This window comes from Glycine soja, chromosome 7 (genome assembly GCF_004193775.1).
Source record: "Glycine soja cultivar W05 chromosome 7, ASM419377v2, whole genome shotgun sequence".
Classification (NCBI taxonomy): domain Eukaryota; kingdom Viridiplantae; phylum Streptophyta; class Magnoliopsida; order Fabales; family Fabaceae; genus Glycine; species Glycine soja.
The window spans coordinates 3486405-3509670 of NC_041008.1; the positions used below are offsets into that span (position 1 = coordinate 3486405).

The window sequence follows — 23266 nt, forward strand, 5'->3', positions numbered from 1 at the left end:
AACTTAGGCACTAATTGACCCCATAATTAATTAGGATAGGTTAATTCGTGAGATGTGAATTTTTATTTTAACAAAACTAAAAAATTTAATTTGTATTGATTTACTGTACCAAATTATAAATGATTTGTATCAATGTATCCTAATTCACCTTAATTAAATACATCAATTGATGTAGTTTTTGTAATTTAGCAGAAACAGAATAAAAAGAAAAAATACCCACACCCACCACAAGGCCCACTAAACGTGTCATGTGCCTCTCTCCTTTTCCCCCAAAATCTGCTTCAGTTCACGTTCACGCTTCGCTACCTGCGCCTATTCATTGTCTCTTCTCTTCCCCTGCTCAACGTTTTTCTTCTCCCTTCCCCCACCCACCTCCACTCTTTTCATTTCTATTCTCTTCCCAAACAGAACGACCATCGGAACAAACGGCATTTTGTCAAACAGTTACGAGGTATTGTTTTGTTTTCATCTTTATGTTCTATTTCCTTGATTCAAAACACAATCATCAAATACTTGCCATCATATCTCTGAATTTGAATGCTTTATATACAATGTTCAGACTCAGCATTATTCATAGGTGATAGTACTGACAGTGATTAAGATTGCAATTGCACAATCAGAATATTTTTTATATACAATGTTTTCAAGGTGACTGACAACAATTAAGATTGCAATTGCACCAAGGGGACAAAACAAAACAATGAGCAGCGTTTTGCAAGGGAAACGCAAGCGCCAGGACTTGGCTTCAAGGCTCTCGGCCTCAATGAATAATGAGGAGGGTCGTGTCTACAACATCATTCGCGGGAGGAAGGAGATGGGGATATGGCAAGGGGACATCAAACGAGAAGCCAACATCCCCGATAGTTTGTTGAAGAAATCCATCAAGATGCTTATCACCAAGAAACTCGTCAAGGAGGTTGTGAACGTGCAGAACAGGTCCAAGAAGTTGTTGATGGCATCGGATTTCGAACCCTCCAATGAGATCAGTGGTGGAGAGTGGTACACCGAAGGCAAACTCGACACAGAATTTATTGACAAGCTGTCTGAGGCTTGCTTTAGTAGTATTCGTCGCCTGAAGGTCGCGACTTGTGAGGGCATCCTTGAGTGGATTAGGAAGGCGGGTGGTGGAGTCAGTAAAGGGCAGATGGAGCAGATTTTGAAGAAGTTGGTTATGGAGAATAAGGTGCAGGAAGTGACTAGTGATGGCTCTGGGGATTTTGAGTCTGTTCCTGTTGGTGAAGTTTGTTATAGATTGGTGAAGAAGGCTGCTGGTGTTGGTGCCATGGCTTCTATTCCTTGTGGGGTTTGTCCTAGGATTAATTCTTGTACACCCGATGGTGTTATCTCCCCTACAACTTGTCAATATTATCAGAAATGGTTGGACTTCTAAATGTGTCCCATTCAAATCCAAGTCCTTTTTTAGTTTGGGATTTTACATACCTTTTAGTTTTGAATTCCATCTTTTTTATTTTTTTATTTTTCATATGGCACTTTCTAGAGTCTTTATTGATTTTCTGTTCAATGTGATACTTAAAAGAATTAATTGATTTTCCTTTTGCATTTAAGAGAAAGCTTTTTGGTGTGAATTTCTTGCATTACTTGTTAATGATAAATTAAGAACAAGTGGAGAACAACTCCAAGGGCAGAAATCTTGATGTCAAAAAAAGAATGGCATCAACATTTTGATATGTTTAAGCTAATGTGACAAGGATCAAGGAATGCTTTTTGTTATATGATTATAGTACGTAGTAGTACCTTTGTTGCACAAGGTGAAATGCTTAGATCAGACAATGGAGAAAGGGTTTAATTATATTTTGTTAGTTTGTGTCTTTGTCTGGTATTATTCAACTATTTAATAGCGCTGAGGCAACTGTTGTTAGGCAAGAATTTGCTAAGCTAAAAAAAAGGCACATATAATTTAGTACTGGTTATGGTGGAGAGAGGAGGAGTTTGGCAAGCTTTCATATGCTGCCTGAGGCCAAGCGTGCCTTGGAGGTTTCACTGAAATGTTGATATCCAAGCTTAACCTTTGTCCTGTACTGTGTATCTGTGGAGTGTGCTCATACACTTGAAATATACAGGTTAGGGTAGTGCTCATTTGTCAATGTACCATACCTTTTTTCCATTGTTTTGAATTTTGACGTTATTATATGGCTTTTGATAGCAAGTAAATGTTGAAGCTTGATGACACCTTATGAGCACCACTTGAAACCAATTAGTTCTATCTGCCATTACATGAAATTGCAAGGCAGAATTGCTGTATAGCATCAGCATGTTTGCTGTCGAGAATCTTACTCACTTGGTTTGGATCTCCAGAACTTCAGATTGCATTTGAAGCCACATTTGGTAGGAAGAAAATCATGGTGAATGGTGAGATTGCTGATAAAGCAGTTATTAATGGAAGTTCGTTGGACATTGCATACAATGGGAATCTTCATGCCAAAAGAGCAGTGGATGTGTGTTTATCAACAGTTTCAATGCGGGGTACTGTTTTTGGGACATCAAGTTTCTTGGTTAATTGGTCACTACTCTTTCAACTCTCGCCTATTTGTGGTTCGTCATGCTTTGATTTTTAGACTCACACAAATGGTTTTCTGCTGATTAATATATATGAAATGCTGTATGATTCCGAGTCAGAACTTTGTAATTAGCAGATATTCACTAAAAAAGTGTTTTAAGTGTTTCTGTTTCACTGTGATAATCAATACCAGAAAAACAGAGAAGGAACAATACTAGCTAGACTACTAGTATACTCGAGTTGTTAATTTTGTTTGGATATCAAATAGCTATTCAACCAATTGAGTGAAGTTATCAGTTTCAATTGACTGATAGTGGTGTATACTGTACTATTATTATAATTCAATATAAAAAAATGATAGAAATACCATTAGATAAGGAAAAAGTTAAAACATTTTATTGATACAATTTTTGTAATTTAAAATTGAATTAGAACTAAAAAGTCACACGTACGGAGATAAGGAAATTAAGAGGAAACTCTCAGTAAATGCAAGTGAAAAATGCTCGAATGAGAGAAAAGAGGATATATAATAAACTAATTGTTAAAGTTAATAAATGAGAGTTTGTTTGTCCCATGAGGATATTTGTGTGTGCCTACTTGAACAAAACATTTGAAAAAGAGGATGGGAAAACATTTCTAAGTTATTTTTGTTTTTTATTTTGAAAATACTTGTGTTATAAATAATTTTTAAAACATAATAAAATTTGAATAAGAAATTGGTTGCGATAAAATTGTTTTAAAGAACAATTCTTAAAACAAAAGTGAAAAGTAGATCAAATTAAGCCCTCAATCTATAAAAAAAAACTAAGTTCTCAATCTTTATTCATGTACTTTCATGTATAGAGAGTAAATTGTACAAAACTTCATGCCAACAAGTAACCACTGTTTAAGTGTTTTTTTTAAAAAAGTACCAATGTTTAAGGATTTATGTTTTATTTTTATTTTTTAAGATGTTATTTTTTTATTACTTGCTGGACCTGGACATCTGCCATTTACGGATTGTGTAATTTTTTTATTTGATTTATTAGAGGTTTTAAATATTATAAATAAAAAGAGGAGATATTATAGCTAGGGAGGGAGGAAGAAAGAATTTTAAACACCCTCAAAAGAGATAATAGTTTTTTTTTTATTTGAAAAATATTTCATCAACACCTATTATGCTATAAGACACTTAGAACGATAAAAAAAAGGGAAAATAAAATATATAAACGAATGGAATAATTCCAAAAACTAATAGAATATATGTTAGTTTTAAATTTGTAACAACATGGATACTTAATAATGCATAAAACTAAAGTACCGTGACATAATATAAAAAATGCACAGGTATAATTTTAGAGTTCACCGTTAGATTATTATAGAAGAATTCAATATGGTTTAAGTATTTTTGATAAGCAAATACATTTTTAAGATGTGGTTAGATCAATTTATCGAAACTAATGTTTTTTTATAGTTACTTTTATTTTAAACCTTGATAAATAATAGATAGGAAATAAGTTATAGGTAATAAAAAAAAGTATGAATGTGAAACTAATTTAATTTTATCAATTTGTTGTCCTTTGAGAGAGTATAATTCTATTTCTCAAAGTATGAGATAAGATAAAACATCGAATCTAATGTTAAAAATTCATGAACCATGAAACAACCTTATCAACAATCAAGGTATGAAACTTTCTTAGAAGATCCATAGCAATCCATCCCCAATATGCGTCATTCAGTTTTAGATGTTCCATTACCACAACTTCAAAGTTTTGTCTCCTTTGGAAATAACAAAAAGTAATGTGTAAACAGAAAATTAAAATAATGGATAAGAAGCAAGTTAAAGATAGTATAGAAAAGTAGGAATGTGAAACTTATTTAATTTTATCAATTTGCTACCTTTCAGGGAATATAATTCTAATTCTTAAAGTATGGGAACAAATGAAACATGAAACTAATGTTATAAATTCACGAACTATAAATTAGATGAACAAAAAATAAATAAAATATTTATAAAAAATAAATATAACTAAATTTAACACAAAGAAACACGTGATTATAAAAAATAAATAGGTGGATAAAAAAAATAGTTAGAACCATTGACTCATAGATGGAGAGAATGATAAAGAAAATGAAGAGGTTAAGAGTCATTAGTAGTAAACCCTTAAGGAGTGATTGAGTGAGAATGAAAAGGTTAGGAGTTACTATTAGTAAGGTATATATAAGGAGTTACAATTTTAATATGATAGGAAGTTACAAATTTAATAAGATAGACTACAACTAATATGGAAGTTTAGAAATGAACACATGTCTTAGATGTAAGTGGATTTACATATATTTTTTTCAATAGATAAGAAACAAGTTATAGGTAGTATAAAAAAGTAAAAATGTGAAATTTATTTAATTTAATAAGATAGAATACAACTAACGTGAAGGTTTAAAAATGAACACATGTCTTAGATGTAAGTGGACTTACATATTTCTTTTTTCAATGGATAAGAAGCAAGTTATAGGTAGTATAAAAAAGTAGAAATGTGAAATTTATTTAATTTAATAAGATAGACTACAACTAATGTGGAGGTTTAGAAATGAACACATCTTAGATGTAAGTGGACTTACATATATTTTTTTCAATGGATAAGAAGCAAGTTATAGGTAGTATAAAAAAGTAGGAATGTGTAAAAAGAAAATGAAAATAATGGATAAGAAACAAGTTATAGGTAGTATAGAAAAGTAGGAATGTAAAACTTATTTAATTTTATCAATTTGCTACCCTTTAGGGAATATAATTCTAATTCTTAAAGTATGGGAGCAAATGAAACATGAAACTAATGTTATAAATTCATGAACTATGAATTAGTTGAACAAAAAATAAATGAAATATTTATAAAAAATAAATAAAACTATATTTAACACAAAGAAACATGTGACTTTAAAAAAACAAACAGGTGGATAAAAAAAATTAGTTAGAATCATAGACTCTTATACACAGAAAGATGGAGAGAATGGGAAAGATAATGAAGAAGTTAAGACTTATTGGTAGTAAACTTACCCTTAAGGAATGATTGGGTGGGAATCAAAAGGTTAGGAGTTACTATTAGTAAGACATATATAAGGAGTTACTATTTTAATATGGTAGGAAGTTACAAATTTAATAAGATAGACTACAACTAATATGAATGTTTAGAAAAATACACATGTCTTAGATGTGAGTTTCTTATTTCAATCATATTTTTTTCATACACAACACTTAAACTCGAGATCTTATTTAATGAGATCAAGTTTAAAATTACTCAAATCAACAACTAATTTGATAATAGATTTATATATATTAAGATTAATATCGTCGAACTTTACGTCCTAAATTAACCACTAAACAAGTGAATTAGTTAGTATATGATTATTTTAACTTAATTAGACATCTTGGATTCGAATTCTAAATAAATACTACATTAGATATTCAAAGAGAATTTTATCACCCATTTCTTCCTACTCATGCGTGCCTCCACCGGAAGATACATACCTAGACAATAAAAGTCCCAAATTAAATTAATAAAAAAATTTAATTATGACTTAGGTCTTTAAAATGATTGGCGCGTGAATGAGAAGTGAGACGGTGAAGTTGACGCGACTTTAATCCGTGAGGTGCAACGTAAAACAAAGGCGAAGGGTTTTAATCAAACGAATCAACCATAGTCCATTACCTTCTTCCCGCGCTGAAAAACCAGTGACAGTGAGTGAGGATCTAAGCTCCAATGGAAGACGAAATGGCGATGGGCACTTCTCCCAGTTACTTCGACCCTCACAACCTCTCCTCCAGACAGCAGTTCCGCAGATACGGGTATTCTATCCTATTCCACTCTTTCCATTCACTCCAGTTCCAATTTTTCGCTCTTATTATCCAATTCTTAGCTTCAATATTCCTCATTTACGTATCATCAATCACCTCATGTTTTACTTTTGCATCGGAGGCGCGGGGTTTTGTGCAATTAGGGTTTATGCTCGAACCAATCAACCAGGGTTTAAGTTTGTCAATTTGAAAAAAATTGGGGAAAAAAAATTTCAAATCAGGAGCTTGTGTTAATTTTTGTGCGAATCTGAACGCTTGAAATAGTTTTAGGTTCTTCTGTTTTTGTCTTTGGCAGTCTTGGAAAATAAAACAGTGAGGTTAGGGTTGAGGGATTGGGTAGAGGGAGGCTTATAATGCCTCTCTGATAATGGTCTTGAATGGGATAGAGTTGGTAGGGAGAACGACTGTGAGACTTATTGATATGAAGCCGTCAAATTCCCCTACATTTGTTGTGGTTGCATTACATTACTTGAGTTGCCGACCTTTCATTTTTTGTATGATGGAGGGTTGGCGTATTAGATGTTATATGGAACCATTGGAATTCTTTTTGAATATAGTTAACGTTTTATAAACTATACAAATTTTCAGAATAGCGGCCATCCTGCTATGGCATTTCCGGGGCTGGCCGCTATCTGGGATTTATAACACTGTTTTAGATTGAGAGAACTTGGTGATTTTCTTTGTTACTTCAACTGCAAATAACTTTCCTGCTTGTGTTTTGTTGCATTTTGTAAAATTCTGTGTAAATTTTCTATATTGCAATTTTTTCAGGAAGAGACACTCAAGTTCAGGTGCTTCAATCCAATACGACAACTCGGCTTCTAAGTTAAGTGAAACTGGGTTGTTATATGATGGCCAAAGCATCCATAGTCCAACTAATGCAGCACTTGTTCTTGAAAATATTAAACAAGAGGTTGAGAGTCTTGATGCTGATTACCTGGAAGAGAAGACACCATATTCCACTAGAAGGAAATTGTCTGCCGTTATTGATGGAGTCCCTGGGGTGGATGCTGGTTTTGACTCTGGACGCTACTCATTAAAGGCTTGTAAGACAGAGGGTGACTCATTGGGAGATGGTGCAGAAACAATCTTCACTTTATTTGCATCTCTGCTTGATTCTTCTTTGCAAGGTAATGCAAGCATGTTCATTTATATACCCCAGTACCCAGAAAGATTTATTTCATTCATCTTCATTTTTGCCATTTCTGTAAATATGGATACAGAATTATCTCTTTGAAGCTTGAAATTCCACATAAGGGAACCTTGTATTGGTCTTAATTGTTTGGAATCTGCATGCTGGAGCATAATGCTTGTTGCATTAAGGCTTTAAGCAGAAGACTATTTCATTCTCTCTTAGTAATCAAACTTTGTATTGTTAACAACGAAAAAAAAACTCTTCTCTGTATTTCCATAGCATTTTAGTTGATTCTCTTTCCCCTTGCAGAAGAATGGATCTTGTTGGTGCAAATGCATTTTTATTCTGCAGAAAAAATAAATAGTGTAATTTTGATCTTATTTTATTTTACAGGACTGATGCCTATTGCTGATCTGATACTAAGAGTTGAGAATGCATGCCGAAATGTTTCAGAGTCTATAAGGTTTGTTTGTTATTAGCTGGCATAGATATCTGTATGTGAATTTTTATAATATTCAAGATGTATATACATATAAGTAATATTATTACTTTATTCTTATATAAGGCTCTACATATTGACATGTGTGCTTGTTGTCTTGGGGATTGATAAATGGAAAATTCTTTTTTCATTTTAGGTTGTTGTGGCTTTATAATTTGTTATTTGCTTATGTATTTACTATGAGTAGTTGGTTTACTGTGTGCTTTGGAGAATTCTCTGCATATTTATTCAAGATTTATTTTAATTATGAATTTGTGGAGAAACTAGAGAGCTCGTTTGGGTGGTCTTCTTTTTGTTGGATTTGGTTGTTTTGTTGTTTATTTGAATATTTTAAGAGGATTTCCGGTCCTCCATCTCTTTTCCTGTCTTTCTCTCTTTTAATGGAGTGTTGTACATATATACACATATATAATTTATGAATTACTTTTATTTTTACTTCCTTATGTTGCTAATGATGCCTTGGACTGGTTTGAAGCTATGTCTTTCTGTAGCAGTATTTACTTATGTTGTCTCATAATGTTGCCAACTTGTTATAGTAAATTGTGACGTTTTTCTTAATGCTATAGACTATAGAGACATACATTTAATAAAAAAACTAGAAAATATTATTTATCAGGAGTTAATGATGATTGTATATTCAGTGTTGAGTAATTAGTTTTATAGCTACAACTTATAGTTAGTCTCAGATAAGTTGCTGATCTGTTAGGTATTTATTGTTGGTAGTCATTACAGTTTTCAGTCTACTAATTTAAACTGGTTATTATCGGTTACTAGTAGCTTGAGTCGGCAAGCTTACAGTACATTTAATTTTTAGGTTGCATGGGGGTATAGATAGGTATATACATTGCATAGTAAAATTTCCAAAACTAGGATACTCGCTGTTGTTATTCTCTTATTGCAGCTAGTGTTGATGCTATTTTGTAGCTGTACTTGAAAACATGCATGATATACAATAGGATTGCATTTTTGTTGTGTTTAACTTGAAGTGCAAACTCATTATTTACCAGTTGAAGAGGAAATTTTGTTGTGATTGTTAGAACACACTTCTTTGGTTTGCTGTATTGGCTGTTTTAGGAGGACTCTTGTTTTCCTTCCGTCTGTGTTTCTCTTATTTTCCCTAATGAATTCCTACCTACAAATATGTGGGGAAAATGAGAGTTAACCTGGTCTTTTAAACTACACTAGACAGTGGATAGATTGAAGAAGTATAGTGCGAGTACTTGTATTACAAAACTACTTTGATTATAATATTTTTGTGGCCTTTCTCTTGTAGGTATGGTTTGAATATAAGGCATCGAGTTGTTGAGGACAAATTGATGAGGCAGAAGGCTCAGCTCTTGCTTGATGAGGCGGCAACATGGTCTCTCTTGTGGTTCCTTTATGGGAAAGGAAATATATCTCTAACCATATATTAAAGGATCAATTTAGTCTCTCCTAAATTCTGTTATGATTTTTGGTTATTCCAATCTATTTCCTTAAATTTATTGGCCCACATTCATCTCATTGACTGAATCAACACTTCGTATGATTAGGGTTCCCATGTTGATCGTCACACTTTTGAATTTAAAATATAAGGAAAACTCTGTGGTTTTTGATGTTACTTTCATCTCAATCTTGAGATATAGGCTATGTTTGGAAAGGTATTTTAGCTAGCTTCTAGCTTTTTTTTACTAGCTGAAAAGTTTGTTTGACTGTTTAGTAAATAAACTTTTTTTAGTAGTTCTAGCGTTTTTTGAAACGCTAGCTTTTAGCCTTTTATATTTTCTTCCATTTTTATCCTCAATATATTTATCTGATTTCCTAGTTTACCCTTTTTAACTAAATCATGATTTTATTATTTTCATTTTACACTTTTCAGTTGCTTCAACAGCTTATTTCACCAAACACTAATAATTTAGTAAGCCAACTTTTCAGCTACCAGCTTCTAACTTTCAGCTACCAACTAGCTTTTCAGCTAGTTTTTCTGAACATAGCCATAATTTGCATGTTGGGATAACCTATTCTATTTATCAGTAAGTAACTCACCACTAATTAGATAAAAAAACCAAAGTTTACTCCAAAGGAAATCATTTCTCCCATATATAAATGGTCTGTAAGTTCCTATAAATACTTGCTGAATCGTTATAGGAGAGACATTAAATGGAGTGGCTCTACAGCACATGTTAATTGTTGTATTTGCTTTGGATTTTTTGGTTGCCCCATTTTTTTGGTTTTCTATCCTGACAGTTTTGCTTTTATTTTTCAGTGACTGAAGAACTATCTAAAGATCAAATACTGGTAATATGTGTGATGCTACTCTATGTGACATCCCTGGAATGGGCTTATTGAAATCTATTTACTTATCACAGGTGTCAGGAACCTCACATGTGGTGGCTTGTGAGTTTGTTGTGGAGGACCACACAGCTCAATTATGCCTTCGGATAGTCCAGTGGTTAGAAGGTTTAGCTTCTAAAGCACTTGACTTGGAAGCAAAGGTGGTTTTCTGCTATGCTTTCTGCATGGAATTTTGATTTGTTCACAAATATTTTTTATTTTTATTCTGAATTTAATTAGAATACACTAATAATGTAAATTGTTTTATACTGTCATCCAATCATGGATTGGCATATAATTGAAAATTGTTGACTTTTGTAGTGATTACTTAAAAAACCATATCTATGATGATTTCTAATTGGTCAACAGTGTAAAAATCTTTACAATAATAGTGTATCAAAGTTAAACTCTTTTATTTCTCAAATGATGGCATGAATAAAAATTTAATCATCTTAAATGTTGTGGGATGCTGGTTTTGATAATTTTTTTATAAAAACATTAGGTAGTTAACAAGGAAGTATAATTAGGGAGATGTGAAGATATTAAGTCAAGAAACAATGCATAATGTGGAAAACAAAATAATGCTGCCAGATTACCCAGTCACTTTGCTTGTTGGAAAAGTCTGTTCATTTTAGTGGAAAGAGAAACCTTAAAAATGCAAGCATTCCACTTTATCCAAATGCACTAAAGAATTATTAGTAAAAACCAAACATTACCACAAAAAAAATTTGCTTCCCTGTATTTGTGAAAAAATACAAGAACAATAATTGTGAGGTTATCATTACCTCACTTTTCTGAACTAAACTAAAAATTAGACAATATAAGAGAATTTACTTATATTTCAAAAGAATTAACTGGTGGCATGTCTTATGGTGAGTATAGGGTTGGAAACCGTTTGTTTATGATAAAAATTACACCTGATATACTTAGTGGCCTTTTTAGAATTATTTTTAACACATGCTAGGTATGGTACTATGGTAAGTCCACCTTTAAATATTGGAGTATCAGTTGCAAATTTAGTTTCGGTCTTTTTAGAAATAAATAAAGGATATTTCCTTAAGTGAAACTCATGATCCCCATTTAATAGTTTATATTGCTTTACCTTATCTGCACACATATTCTTGTTTCATTAAACAATAGTAGTTTTGGATTCCTCCTATATTCATGCAGGTGCGTGGATCTCATGTTGGTAGTTATCTCCCCAGCTGTGGAGTTTGGCATCATACTCAGCGTTACCTGAAGAAAGGAAATCTTGACATGAATGTTGTTCATCACTTGGACTTTGATGCTCCAACCCGTGAAAACGCTAATCTTTTGCCTGATGACAAGGTACTGTGCAATTCATTGCTTGCAAAACTCTAAGTCTCACCCTCTAAATTCAACAATCACTTTCAGATGATAGTAGGAAGGCCTAACTATTAGGATTTGTTTATTATGCTGTTGTTTGTTTATGTTTTCCTGTTGTACTCTTGTCTTGTCTATCTCTTTCTATGGACCCTTTTTCAATTGTTTTGGTTATATTAAAAATTCTGTTACCTATCAATGTCTAAGGTGGATGGCAAATTTCCTGAGTCTGCACTTGTTTTTGGTTGTAATTTCCTTTATTTATTGATGATGACAGAATAGTGAGACTGCATGCACACTCCTAGTTGGCTAGTCCATAATGTAGTGTGTCAATAATGCTTTGTTTTTTCTGGATGCAGAAACAAGATGAATCTCTTCTAGAAGATGTATGGATTCTTTTAAGGGCTGGAAGGCTAGAAGAGGCTTGTGGACTTTGCCGGTCCGCTGGACAGGTCGCCATAACTTTGACCATGATAAGTTTCTGGACTTCATTGATCTATGCTTCCCATATTAACATCTTGTTATTTTGGCAGCCATGGAGAGCTTCTTCTCTTTGCCCATTTGGAGGCTTGAACACGTTTCCTTCTGTTGAAGCTCTGGTGAAGAATGGTAAAAATAGAACTTTGCAAGCTGTTGAATTTGAAAGTGGCATTGGTCATCAGTGGCATCTTTGGAAATGGGCTTCATTTTGTGCATCAGAGGTAGGGTTGTATATTAATACTAATTGAACGATTTTCTTCGTGTTTTTTATTGATGCATATGTTAATCTGTGTATTGACACCTTCCTCTCCAGCTTTTCACTTAAAAAAGTTTTATAATTGGAAATGGAGTGTTTTATGCCACACACGTTCTCTTGGAAAAAAGCATGTATATAACTGAATTGCTTCTTCCTCAAAACATTCTTAGAAAAAAGCATGTATATATCTGAATTGCTTGAATCAGGCCTGAATCCTGATTGATAAAGTCTGATAAATTCTAATACTATACATAATTTGTTGTAACAATGTATAAGGTTAATATATTGTATAAGATAATATAAGATAGTATTGTATTAGATAGGACAAGAATTATTTTTTTATAAAAATACTTTTTACTTAAAAAATACTAATAAAATTTTGTAATGTTGCTCAGGAATATACATTGACATTCAATAATAATAATAAAAATCATATTTTGGATACTGATAATTCACAAAATTTTAAAAAGAGTCTAAATCCTATAGCTAGTGACAGCCTGACAGGTTTGAGGTGTAGATGTGTAGTAATGAATCCTTTATTTTTTGCTCTGAAAAAATATATATTATATAATTAGAATAGTACCAGTGGTACTGAAAATACATAGGGATAGATGTAGTAATGGATCCTTATGATGATCTAAAATCGTATTTATATAAGTGCCTGTAATATTATTTTAAAATAATCTTCTTCACTATTTTTTAATGCACTAATGTAATTTTATGTTAAGTTTTAATTCTATTATTTTATTTATATAATTTATATGTATAATTGATTATGTGTAAAAATTGTTATTTAAAATTTACGTGTTTAATTCAACAGGTTTGTTGGCCATATTTTGTTATTCATTTAGTGTCTAAATGTGTTAATTTTTGATAATATTTAATCAATTTTTATTAAAAAATAAATTAATTTGCTTTAAAATAATTAAAATTAATTATATTTAAAATAAAACTGATTAAAATGTTTTTGCATAATGCTTACAATGCACTCTTTCAAATGACTCTTACTAGTTGAAAATTACTGGGACATACGAAATAATGTGGTTTTACTTACTATTTAATGGGTTTCTGTCATAATTTTATAATTTTTAATAAATTTTAGTCACAATTAGAGAATGTACTGGGAAGACTGTGTTTCTAGCATTACACATAATTTAATCAAGCCTAATCTGATCCATCTAGTTATTCATCATTTTGACATATAAGAGCAATGGATAAACTTATACAACACAGTGCTTGTGCCAAACTACTAATAAAGTCGTAATGTATTGTCTTAACTTATCTAATCATGCTTTAAATGGTGTGCCAAACATGCTCTTAGTGTACAATCCCTGCTTGCCTGCTAAAAGTTCCTTCCATGAAGTACTTGGATTTTTTTATTTTTTATAAACAAAGGATTCATTAAGGAGAGGATAACATATCCTCAAAAAAACTTTCTTTCCTCCCATTTTTCACCATTTTATTCTTACTGTGGATTTTCTTAGATTTAGGCTTTTTTTACTAGTTGAAGTTATATCATTGTTATGACATTTTCAAAACTATTTTTCATTCCTAGAAAATGAAACCTCTATTTGCACTTTTGTTTTGCAGAAAATAGCAGACCAAGGTGGGAAATGTGAAGCAGCTGTATATGCAGCCCAGTGTAGCAACCTAAAACGGATGCTTCCACTCTGCAACGACTGGGAGGTCTCTCTCTCTCTTTTAATTGTTGTGAAGTTTTTTTTCCTTCATCCATAAATATGAAGAATATACCTTCTAGATGCATACTGACATGGTAGAGAAAGTTAAGCCTAAATGGTAGAGGTAGTTAGGTATAAATTGTTAGATTCTAATGTGTATAACTCCCCATAAATCCGAAGAACTATTATGTTTATTATTTTTTCCATCCTACTGTCATTGTTGGAAACTTGATTTACAGTGTAATGATACCTAACATTTGCAGTCAGCATGCTGGGCAATGGCAAAGTCTTGGCTAGATGTGCAGGTGGACTTGGAAATCACTCGTTCACTGCCAGGGGGAGTTGATCAGCTTAGAACTTTTGGAGATGTAATTGATGGAAGCCCTGGAAATGCTGATGGTTCCTTTGAGCCTTCTAATGGACCTGAAAATTGGCCAATTCAAGTTTTGAATCAGCAACCTCGACAACTCTCATCTCTTCTTCAGAAACTTCATTCAGGGTAGCTGTGTAATTCTTTTCACATTTGTTGTCTTTGTTATGCTGTTATATATTACAAATCTGTTACCTTTCCATTTTAGGGAAATGATTCATGAAGCTGTTACCCGACAATGCAAGGAGCAACAGCGACAAATTCAGGTATTTTTCAAAGAAATGTAGGGTTGCTGTGATGGAGTTTTTTATCGTCATTTTTTAATCTGTTTCATATTCAAACATTTTATTCTTTATAGCATTTCAGCTATCTATCATAAGAAAAGGAAAGAAAGAGAATGAGAACTTGGGATTTTAATTCCAACTATATGTAAATCTGTAGCAGCTCATGAGAAGACAGTCTTTTACTCAACAAATATGATCTTTAGCTTCCTTTTTTTTTCTTTCTTTTTAATTTTAATTTAACTACAGAAAAGAAACTCAATGGTGCAACTACTTTGGGTACAGAAAGAATAATATTACTTTTTAATTCTCTTTTAACTACCTATATATTTTTTGTTTACTGATGTCCTAAGCTGTATAATGCCTCACAGATGACTTTAATGCTAGGGGACATACCGCGTGTACTAGATCTTATATGGTCATGGATAGCACCTACTGAAGATAATCAGAATGTATTTAGGTAAGTTTTGTTACAGTTCTTTCCTCACCAGATACAAACAACAACAACATAAACCTGGTAAAATCTTCATATGAAACAAATTTTAGAAGTTTTTTCCGATTGCTATCCAAATGGGTTCTGAACTGCCACATTTGGAGATGTGCATGTCTATAACCTTTTTTTCAGTTTTAAATTAGTATTGCTGTAATAACATCATTAACATGTGTACTTTGAGCTGGTAATGGAATAATGGATATATTATAGAAAGTATTAAGTTTTATTGTAATTATTATAAAATTATTGAAGAAGAAAGGAGAGAATTTCAGTCATTGGATGATGGGAGTATTTTTATCGGAGTAGAAGGTACTATAAAGGTATGCTTTTTTTGCAATTGTTTGGACCATTTGGTTGGAGTATGGGGTGCATTCTTTCTTTGCCTCTTCTTCTGGCTAGCGTTCACTAGGAGTTTTGTTCCTGTTAGCTAACCGCTTCTCTAAGTTACAAAATTTTCCTCTTGAAGAAAATAAATGAAGGAAAAGAAAGACGTTAAATGCTTCTTCAAATTCAAGAATCAATACTGCAAAACCCTCTAATCTTTTGGACATCCATATTCCTGGGGGAATCTCTGAAAAACTTGTTCCAGATTTTCTGAAAATTTTGGTGTCCATAGGGCACTGGACTATTTATTGGAAAAATAAGCTTATAGTACTTGAATGTCAGACACTGTAGCTTTGCAAAAAGTAAATGTCTTGCCTTGAAAACAACAGTCTAGGAGAGATTGTTGACAACTGGTTACTGCAAACTACATGGGTGAAGCTAATTCTTTATGATAATTATGGAATTTAGATCATGAAATGTTTAATGTATAATGTTTTCTTAAACACTGTTTCCAAATTGAGATTTGGGTAGTGTTTGGCCTAGCTTATATTGGAATTCTCTGCTTAAAAGAAACTGTGCCAATACAAAATAAAATGAGTTTATTTTTATTTTTTATTTTATGAAGATAACTAACTAATGTACCCCGGTGCCAGAGTGGTTTTCAGTATGCTAATTTTAAAAGCTTCCACTTCATCTCTATTCCAAATCCCTTGACCCAAGAAATCAAGGCACACTACCCAACAATTTTTGACTTAAAAGTAACATATAAGCCAAACAAAATTATTAAATTACCAAACAACTTTAACCTTAAATTGACTTTTCAACTTAATTTCAAAACAAGTTGGGATGGGAGGCTAGCAGACCCTTGAAAGGATGCTGTATCTTTCTCACTTTTTCAGTTTATACAGTTGATATACTTGTACCCCTTAGTTTATATCCCTATTTCATCAGTGAATGATTGCAGTGTATCTCGATTCTTGAGCTTCTCTAAAAAAATCTAACTGTTTTGTAGTTTTCTTTGAGAAAACCTTCCAGTTTGTAGGAATCATTTCACCTAAATTCTTTGTGCTTTCTCACAGGCCTAGTGGAGATCCTCAAATGATACGATTTGGTGCACACCTAGTGCTTGTGCTTAGATATTTACTTGCCGAGGAAATGAAGGACACCTTCAAGGACAAGATTCTGAGTGTTGGTGATAATATTTTGCACTTGTAAGTAATTTTATATGAAGTTCTTTCCACTCCTTTTCTCTCAATTAATATTATTAGAGAGAAAAGATGGCCACGCTGTACTTAGAGATTGCCTAAGCTTTCCTGCTTGTTTCATGACTTTCTAGTCTGTGACCGTGTTAACATAATTTTGAGTATATGATGGAAGCAGAAAAAAATTGTGTTGAATGAAAATTTGCTTTGCTATATTCATTTATTGCATTGGAAAAACATTAGGTATGCCCTATTTCTCTTTTCAAAGGAGCATGAGGAGTTGGTGGGCATATATGCTTCTCAGCTTGCACGCCACCGTTGCATTGATCTCTTTGTGCACATGATGGAACTTAGGCTGCACAACAGGTATTAGGAATCTTTCCTTCCGCTGGTTATCCTTTTTTTTTCTCTTGCAATAATCATTTCACCATGTCTGATTGTAAATCTAGTTTCATTTTTATTGATGTGGTTGTAATCTCTGTATTTGTTGTATGCTTGATGGTGATTCTCTAAAGTAAACTACATTGGTTGTTTGCTGCAAAGTAAAATTATATGCTGTCAGATGATTATGTGACCATGTAGTATAACATGAAGTTCATGACTTACAAGTATGGAAGTCATGCTTTGGCCGTTCAGTTTATTTGGGAAGAATAAAAGTCTATCTATTTTGTTTTAACAATTGTAGACAAAGGATTCATTACTTGCAAGGGAAAAGAAGTAAAGAATGATGGCTGAAGGGATCTTTCTAAAGCAGAAAAAAGCAACAATGAAGAGCGTTTAGTCAAAAAAGCAAACCAGTCCCTTTTAATAATGCTTAGATGAAACCACTTAAATGAGGCCATGAGTTGGAACCCCAAGAGGACTAAGAAACAAACCTGAGTACATAAAAGAGGTGAATGGAAAAAGTGCTGAAATAATGATATTATGGTATCCCACACCATCCAAATATCCCAAACACTATCCATAAATTATGCCTGTAAAATGTTTGTAATTCTATCAAGACAGAAGGGTAACCTGCTTGGAAGAATAAAGGGACGATGCAGTAGTTAGTCTTGGTTAGAATTAGAATAGTTAGTTAGCTAGAGGGTATTAGTTAGATAAATAAATTGGGGGAAATCTGGGAGGAGGATTATTCAGGGAACTGTGTTGAGAGAATAGAGCAAGTGATCACTTTTGTAAGGGGAATCCTTTGTATTGGAGGAAAGATCTTTCTTCTTTTTATGTTCATTGTCAGTCAAGCAATAATATCTTTTCCCCCCTCTATTTCCATGTTGGTTCCTAACAACTATGATGTATCTTTTAATTAAACAGTGTACATGTCAAATACAAGATATTCCTTTCCGCTATGGAATATTTGCCATTTTCTTCTATGGATGATTCCAAGGGAAATTTTGAAGACATTATTCAGAGGTATATAAGCTGTTGATTTAGAATCTAAAATTTTCATGTACATATGAAGCATTTTCTTTTTGTAATAAGTCCATTTTGAACAGAATTTTGTTGAGATCCCGAGAGATCAAGGTTGGCAAATACGATAACCTGTCAGATGTTGCAGAACAACACAGACTGCAGAGTCTTCAAAAAGCTAAAGTCATCCAGTGGCTTTGCTTTACACCACCATCAACAATTACTAATGTCAAAGATGTCAGTAAAAAGCTGCTTCTCCGAGCACTGATTCATAGGTAAGTAATGCATCCTATTATATGCTCATCATATTGGATTTTCTGATAAATCATGCTTGTGAAAGTTAAGCAATTGAAAATGGTGAATATGTTTTGAAAACTGGATCGAACTGGCCGGTTCAATTGGGAACCAGTGTGGTGACTGGTCTCTGGTTTTAAAAACGTACTGAAACCTGGGAATGGTGTTTGACCTTTCGCCCCCAATTATTGTACAAAATACAAATGTTTGCATTATCTTGTCAAGATTGAGTGCCTATTCCCATTTTGTATTCAATACTTGAACCCACCTAGTGGCAAAGAGGCTTTTGTAATTTTTGAATATTATTATTTGATTCCTAGGTTTAATTAAGAACTTGATTTTTCCAATCCTCCTGTAGGCTGTTGTTGTACATATTCTTTACATTATATGGAATATTCAATCCATCCCTGCATTATTTGCTCTTGCAGTTTAATTTTGCCCTCATTCTGAAATTTGTAATCTCTCTCCCCCTGTAGCAACATACTCTTCCGGGAGTTTTCTTTGATTTCTATGTGGAGAGTACCAGCAATGCCTATAGGTGCCCACACAGTACTTGGTTTTCTTGCTGAACCCTTAAAACAGCTTGCAGAAACTCTTGAGACCTCTGAGGATTATAATGTTTTTGAGGATCTGAGGGAGTTCCAAGACTGGGTATGCTGAACTAAGCTTTCCTAATTTAGTCATGAAACCTCAATCACATAATTTCTGGCTTGAGAGCAGCACTTAACATTTATGTTTGCCCTGCATTAGCGTGAGTATTACTCCTGTGATGCAACCTACCGCAATTGGCTAAAAACTGAAGTAGAGAATGCAGAAGTTCCTATCTCGGAACTGTCACTAGAGGAAAAGGAAAGGGCCATTTCAGCTGCCAAGGAAACACTGAGTGCATCCCTTTCACTACTAAAAAGTAAGTTGGTTGACAATCTTGTTCAAATGTCCAAAACATTTTAGCAATATATCAATTGTGAAACTTCTGTTTGTGTTTCAAAATTAATTAGTACATTGACATTTTAATAAATGACCTGTAATTCTTCTTTATGTAGGAAAAGAAACACCTTGGTTGGCTTCGACTGATTGTATGTATGAATCAGCTGAACCTGTTTTCCTTGAACTTCATGCAACAGCAATGCTCTGCTTGCCATCTGGAGAGTGTTTGTGTCCAGATGCTACTGTTTGTACTACACTGACGAGTGCCCTCTACTCTTCGGCTGGTGATGAGGTTGTCTTAAATCGACAACTAATGGTATGTTTTTTCAACCATTCAGCTTAAGCCAGCAAATATACAAATGTTTCGTCAACTATTCAATCCTGTTTGAATGGCTATAAAAGTTCTAGTTCATTCCTGTTAGAATAGTCTATATATTCTTGTCCATCTGAATTTTATGCATGATGTGAATTCCTAATTATATTTGTTAACTGATCTGGGAGCTATTTCAAAACTATGCCTGTTCGTGTACCTTCTGGGAATTATTAAATAGGTACCTATATGATTTAAAATATATAATGAGCCCCTATAATTTCAAAATCTCTTTCAATGGGGTCCTCAGTTCCAGTCTATTGTTTGGTCCCTGAATTTTTTCCTTGGAAATATAGGGATCTATTTATAGGTTTTAAACTAAAAGGACCTATTTAAAAACTTCCAAATAGTATGTTGAATATATGATTTGATATCTGTAAATAGAGAAATATGTACCGCTGATAATTAGGGATTATACTCATTATTAGTCATTATAATGTTTCCATATGTTGTAATTTTATCTTATTGATTATAAATAAAGGATTACTTGTGTGTCAACAGATACAATTAACAATAAACACATAATATAGTACAATTACTTGTAGATTAATTAAAGGGTATGGGACAGGATTTTCTGTAAATTAAAAAGTGAATGGTTGTTGTTTCAAGGAGAGAAAAGAATAACTGAAGAGCAAAGAATTCAATTCAAAGATTTGCTTGGGTCAAAAACTAAATTTGTTTAATGTGTCTAATTGTATTGGTGATTGTTGGTACCTTGGGATAATAATTGTTATATGAACTGGCTTTGCCAAGTTTACGGTCTATTATTTTGCAGGTGAATGTTTCCATATCTTCAAGGGACAGTTATTGCATTGATGTTGTTCTTCGTTGCTTAGCAATAGCTGGTGATGGACTTGAACCACATGATCTCAATGACGGTGGTATTCTTGGCACCATCATGGCTGCTGGTTTTAAAGGTAGCAATATTATTTAATTAATGGCTGGTATTCTTGGCTTAGATCCAAATGAGTGGGATGTCGCATATAACAGTATAAGCTTCTCGTTTAATTTTTTGCCTTTGGGAAGTTTTTCACAGGTATACACTTCCTTTAGGCCTTTGCATACTTTAGAACATATTCTGGCTACTAGCTTTAGTAGCTAGGGTAGAATTAAAGAGGTTAAATTTTCATGCCGATGTGCAATATTTGGTCATTTGTTAGGTGGTTTGAGATAATATTAGGCAATTCGTGATTGGCTTCCATAGAATATAAGACTAGGTCATACCATTTTTGAGCTTGAGTTACTATTAGAGATCTGTGACAAATGGGTAGAAGATACTGTAACTTTATTTCCTTATCACAGGTGAGCTTCCTCGGTTTCAAGCTGGAGTTACAATGGAAATATCCTGTTTGGATGCATGGTATTCTGACAAAGATGGTACCTTAGAGTGCCCGGCAACATACATTGTGAAAGGACTTTGTCGTAGGTGCTGTCTCCCAGAAGTCATTCTTCGTTGCATGCAAGTAAGCCAACAGATGGTAGTGACATGTTTACCTTTTTGTGGGTGAAAACTACTAAAAGTAAAATCGAAGTCTTGATAATATTTTTTCAATGCGAGTACATTCAATCACTCAGGAGTAGTTAATCAAGTGGCCAGTAACCACTTTTGGGTATTGTTAATTAGTTGAGTGGTCAATTGTTTCTAAACAGAATATGCTCACAAAGTAATTTTAAAAAAGTATTCTCTTTGGAGTTTTCTGGATTGATTATGTGCAATTTCTGTCTTATCTACAGGTTTCTGTTTCTCTTATGGGATCGGGAGTCCTGCCTGATTGTCATGATACTTTGATAGAACTGGTTGGCAGTCCTGAAACCGACTTTCTTCACTTGTTTAGTCAACAGCAATTACAGGCAAGATTATAATTTCACGTTTCTCAAAGAAACATTAGAGGCGCTTTGATTTAAACTTCATCCTTTGCGTATTAGCCTATATTGTGTTTTCGTGGAGTCATGAGACCTAGCTGCATTCTTTTCATTATTGGCTTCAACACAGGAGTACGTCAGGGAGACAGACAGGACATCTCTTGCCATTTTTTTTTAATATTATTGAGACACCCATTTTAATAGTCTTTTTATTAATTTCCCTATCACAAGTGCGATAACTTGTTGAGGAATAGCAACACCATAACACCTAGTTGTCCATTCCGTATATCTCAATTCAAGTATCTAAGTCATTTAGCCACTGACTGGATTATGATGTCAATGAAAAATATAAGATGGGGTTTGTCGTTTGGCGACAAAATAATTGCCTTTTGTCAATTTGAGGCCTGACTGGATGTTTGTTCTTTTTTCCCTTGTAGGAGTTTTTATTGTTTGAGAGGGAATACTCAATCTGCAAAATGGAGATTACAGAGGAGTGATTATTGCCCCTTGAGCTGAGCTTGGTTCGGTGTTCTTCTGGAGCTTTAAATTTTGAAAGGATGTAATGCCTTATAAACGCTAACATTTTCGTCTTTATAGTTGTTACTTTGCTTTTAGAAGAAAGAGCAAGGATGCTTATTGCACAAAGTGGCCGGAGAGTCTGGTGCAACTGTATGCTTACGGTGTAACCATAATTTCACACAGGTTCAAGACTCGAGCATTCCCCTATTCAAAAAAATATTGCAGAGTGTATTGGGAATTTTTTTTAGCCTTATTCTCAAAGTAAAAATACCCTTTGTATATAATTCTGCGTTATTCTATTCAGATTTTTTTTTTTTTTTTTTATATCATTATGTTACGCTTTTCCGCTCTGCTTGTTTTTTGTCCTTTCTTTGCATATAGCCGTAATCATTGGGCAAGCCTATAATGCATGCATATCATTGATTTTTTTCTTCTTCTTCAGGTTATGCATATAAAATTATATATTTGTTTAATGTTCTTTCTTATTCGAAATAGGTTATCATCTAAGGAGCAAGATTCTCGATATGCAAATTAATTTTACATGAAATAACAATTTTGTGAATTTTTTTATTGACATTGATATAACAATTCAAATGTATAATTATAAAATAAAATTATCCAGCTCAACGGCCTTTCTTGAAGTTGGCATTTTTTTTACATTAATCATCTCTGAATTTTTTTGAAATTCCACAAATATCTCTTTTTTTTTTCTTTCTTTTTTTTAACATTTTAACCTCTCTTACAAGGCAACACGGTGTAATGTTTTTCTATTGTACAAACTGTCTAAAGTAGAATACTAAATTATTTGGCAAAGTAAAAAAATATTGGCTCATGTAACACTTAAATTACAGAACTTACCATCTATTTTTTATTTACACATTATTTTCATTTCATTTAAGTAAAATATAACTTAAAATTCATCACGATTTTATAATATAAATTTAAATTCAAATTTTAAGAGTGAAATAAATTATTTATATTCTCTTTTCTTGTGACTATATATACTCATTATTTTCATTTCATTTAAGTAAAATATAACTCTAAAATTCATCACAATTTTATAATATAAATTTATATTTATATTTTAAGAATGAAATAAATTATTTTATTATAATATAATTTTAAAATTATAACATATTAAAAGAAATTCTTATACAATTTAT

At 32.8% G+C, this 23266-nt stretch overlaps 2 protein-coding genes across 5 annotated transcripts; both read left to right on the forward strand.

The window, feature by feature from the left end:
• The first annotated feature begins 218 nt into the window (after positions 1 to 218).
• LOC114418196 (DNA-directed RNA polymerase III subunit RPC6-like) lies at positions 219 to 1565 on the forward strand. Of its 4 annotated transcripts, none has more exons than XM_028383423.1 (2): positions 219 to 451; positions 560 to 1565. In XM_028383423.1, the coding sequence occupies exon 2, from the start codon at positions 701 to 703 to the stop codon at positions 1388 to 1390; it is 690 nt and encodes a 229-aa protein (XP_028239224.1). In that variant the 5' UTR covers positions 219 to 451; positions 560 to 700; the 3' UTR covers positions 1391 to 1565. The 4 variants fall into 4 exon arrangements, with proteins under 4 accessions (XP_028239224.1, XP_028239226.1, XP_028239225.1 ...); XM_028383425.1 differs by having other exon boundaries at positions 649 to 1565; XM_028383424.1 differs by having other exon boundaries at positions 668 to 1565.
• Positions 1566 to 6090: 4525 nt separating this feature from the next.
• LOC114418197 (nuclear pore complex protein NUP107) lies at positions 6091 to 22425 on the forward strand. Its single transcript, XM_028383427.1, has 24 exons — positions 6091 to 6338; positions 7119 to 7477; positions 7876 to 7945; positions 9255 to 9370; positions 10227 to 10258; positions 10330 to 10455; positions 11465 to 11623; positions 11998 to 12090; positions 12172 to 12339; positions 13965 to 14060; positions 14317 to 14552; positions 14632 to 14689; positions 15076 to 15164; positions 16601 to 16732; positions 16967 to 17089; positions 18035 to 18133; positions 18217 to 18405; positions 18901 to 19075; positions 19175 to 19331; positions 19468 to 19667; positions 20497 to 20638; positions 21024 to 21184; positions 21456 to 21572; positions 22022 to 22425. Exons 1-24 carry the CDS (start codon positions 6253 to 6255, stop codon positions 22079 to 22081), a joined length of 3243 nt encoding a protein of 1080 aa, XP_028239228.1. The 5' UTR covers positions 6091 to 6252; the 3' UTR covers positions 22082 to 22425.
• The last annotated feature ends 841 nt before the right edge of the window (positions 22426 to 23266 follow it).

Excerpts from the sequence above, each read along its gene's own strand:
- LOC114418196 (XM_028383422.1), top strand. The coding sequence starts at position 249 with ATGTGCCTCTCTCCTTTTCCCCCAAAATCTGCTTCAGTTCACGTTCAC. Across the intron at positions 452-684 it reads TTTTGTCAAACAGTTACGAG|GGGACAAAACAAAACAATGA; the intron begins GTATTGTTTTGT and ends AATTGCACCAAG.
- LOC114418197 (XM_028383427.1), top strand. The coding sequence starts at position 6,253 with ATGGAAGACGAAATGGCGATGGGCACTTCTCCCAGTTACTTCGACCCT. Across the intron at positions 11,624-11,997 it reads ATCTTTTGCCTGATGACAAG|AAACAAGATGAATCTCTTCT; the intron begins GTACTGTGCAAT and ends TTCTGGATGCAG. Across the intron at positions 16,733-16,966 it reads GGTGATAATATTTTGCACTT|GTATGCCCTATTTCTCTTTT; the intron begins GTAAGTAATTTT and ends GAAAAACATTAG.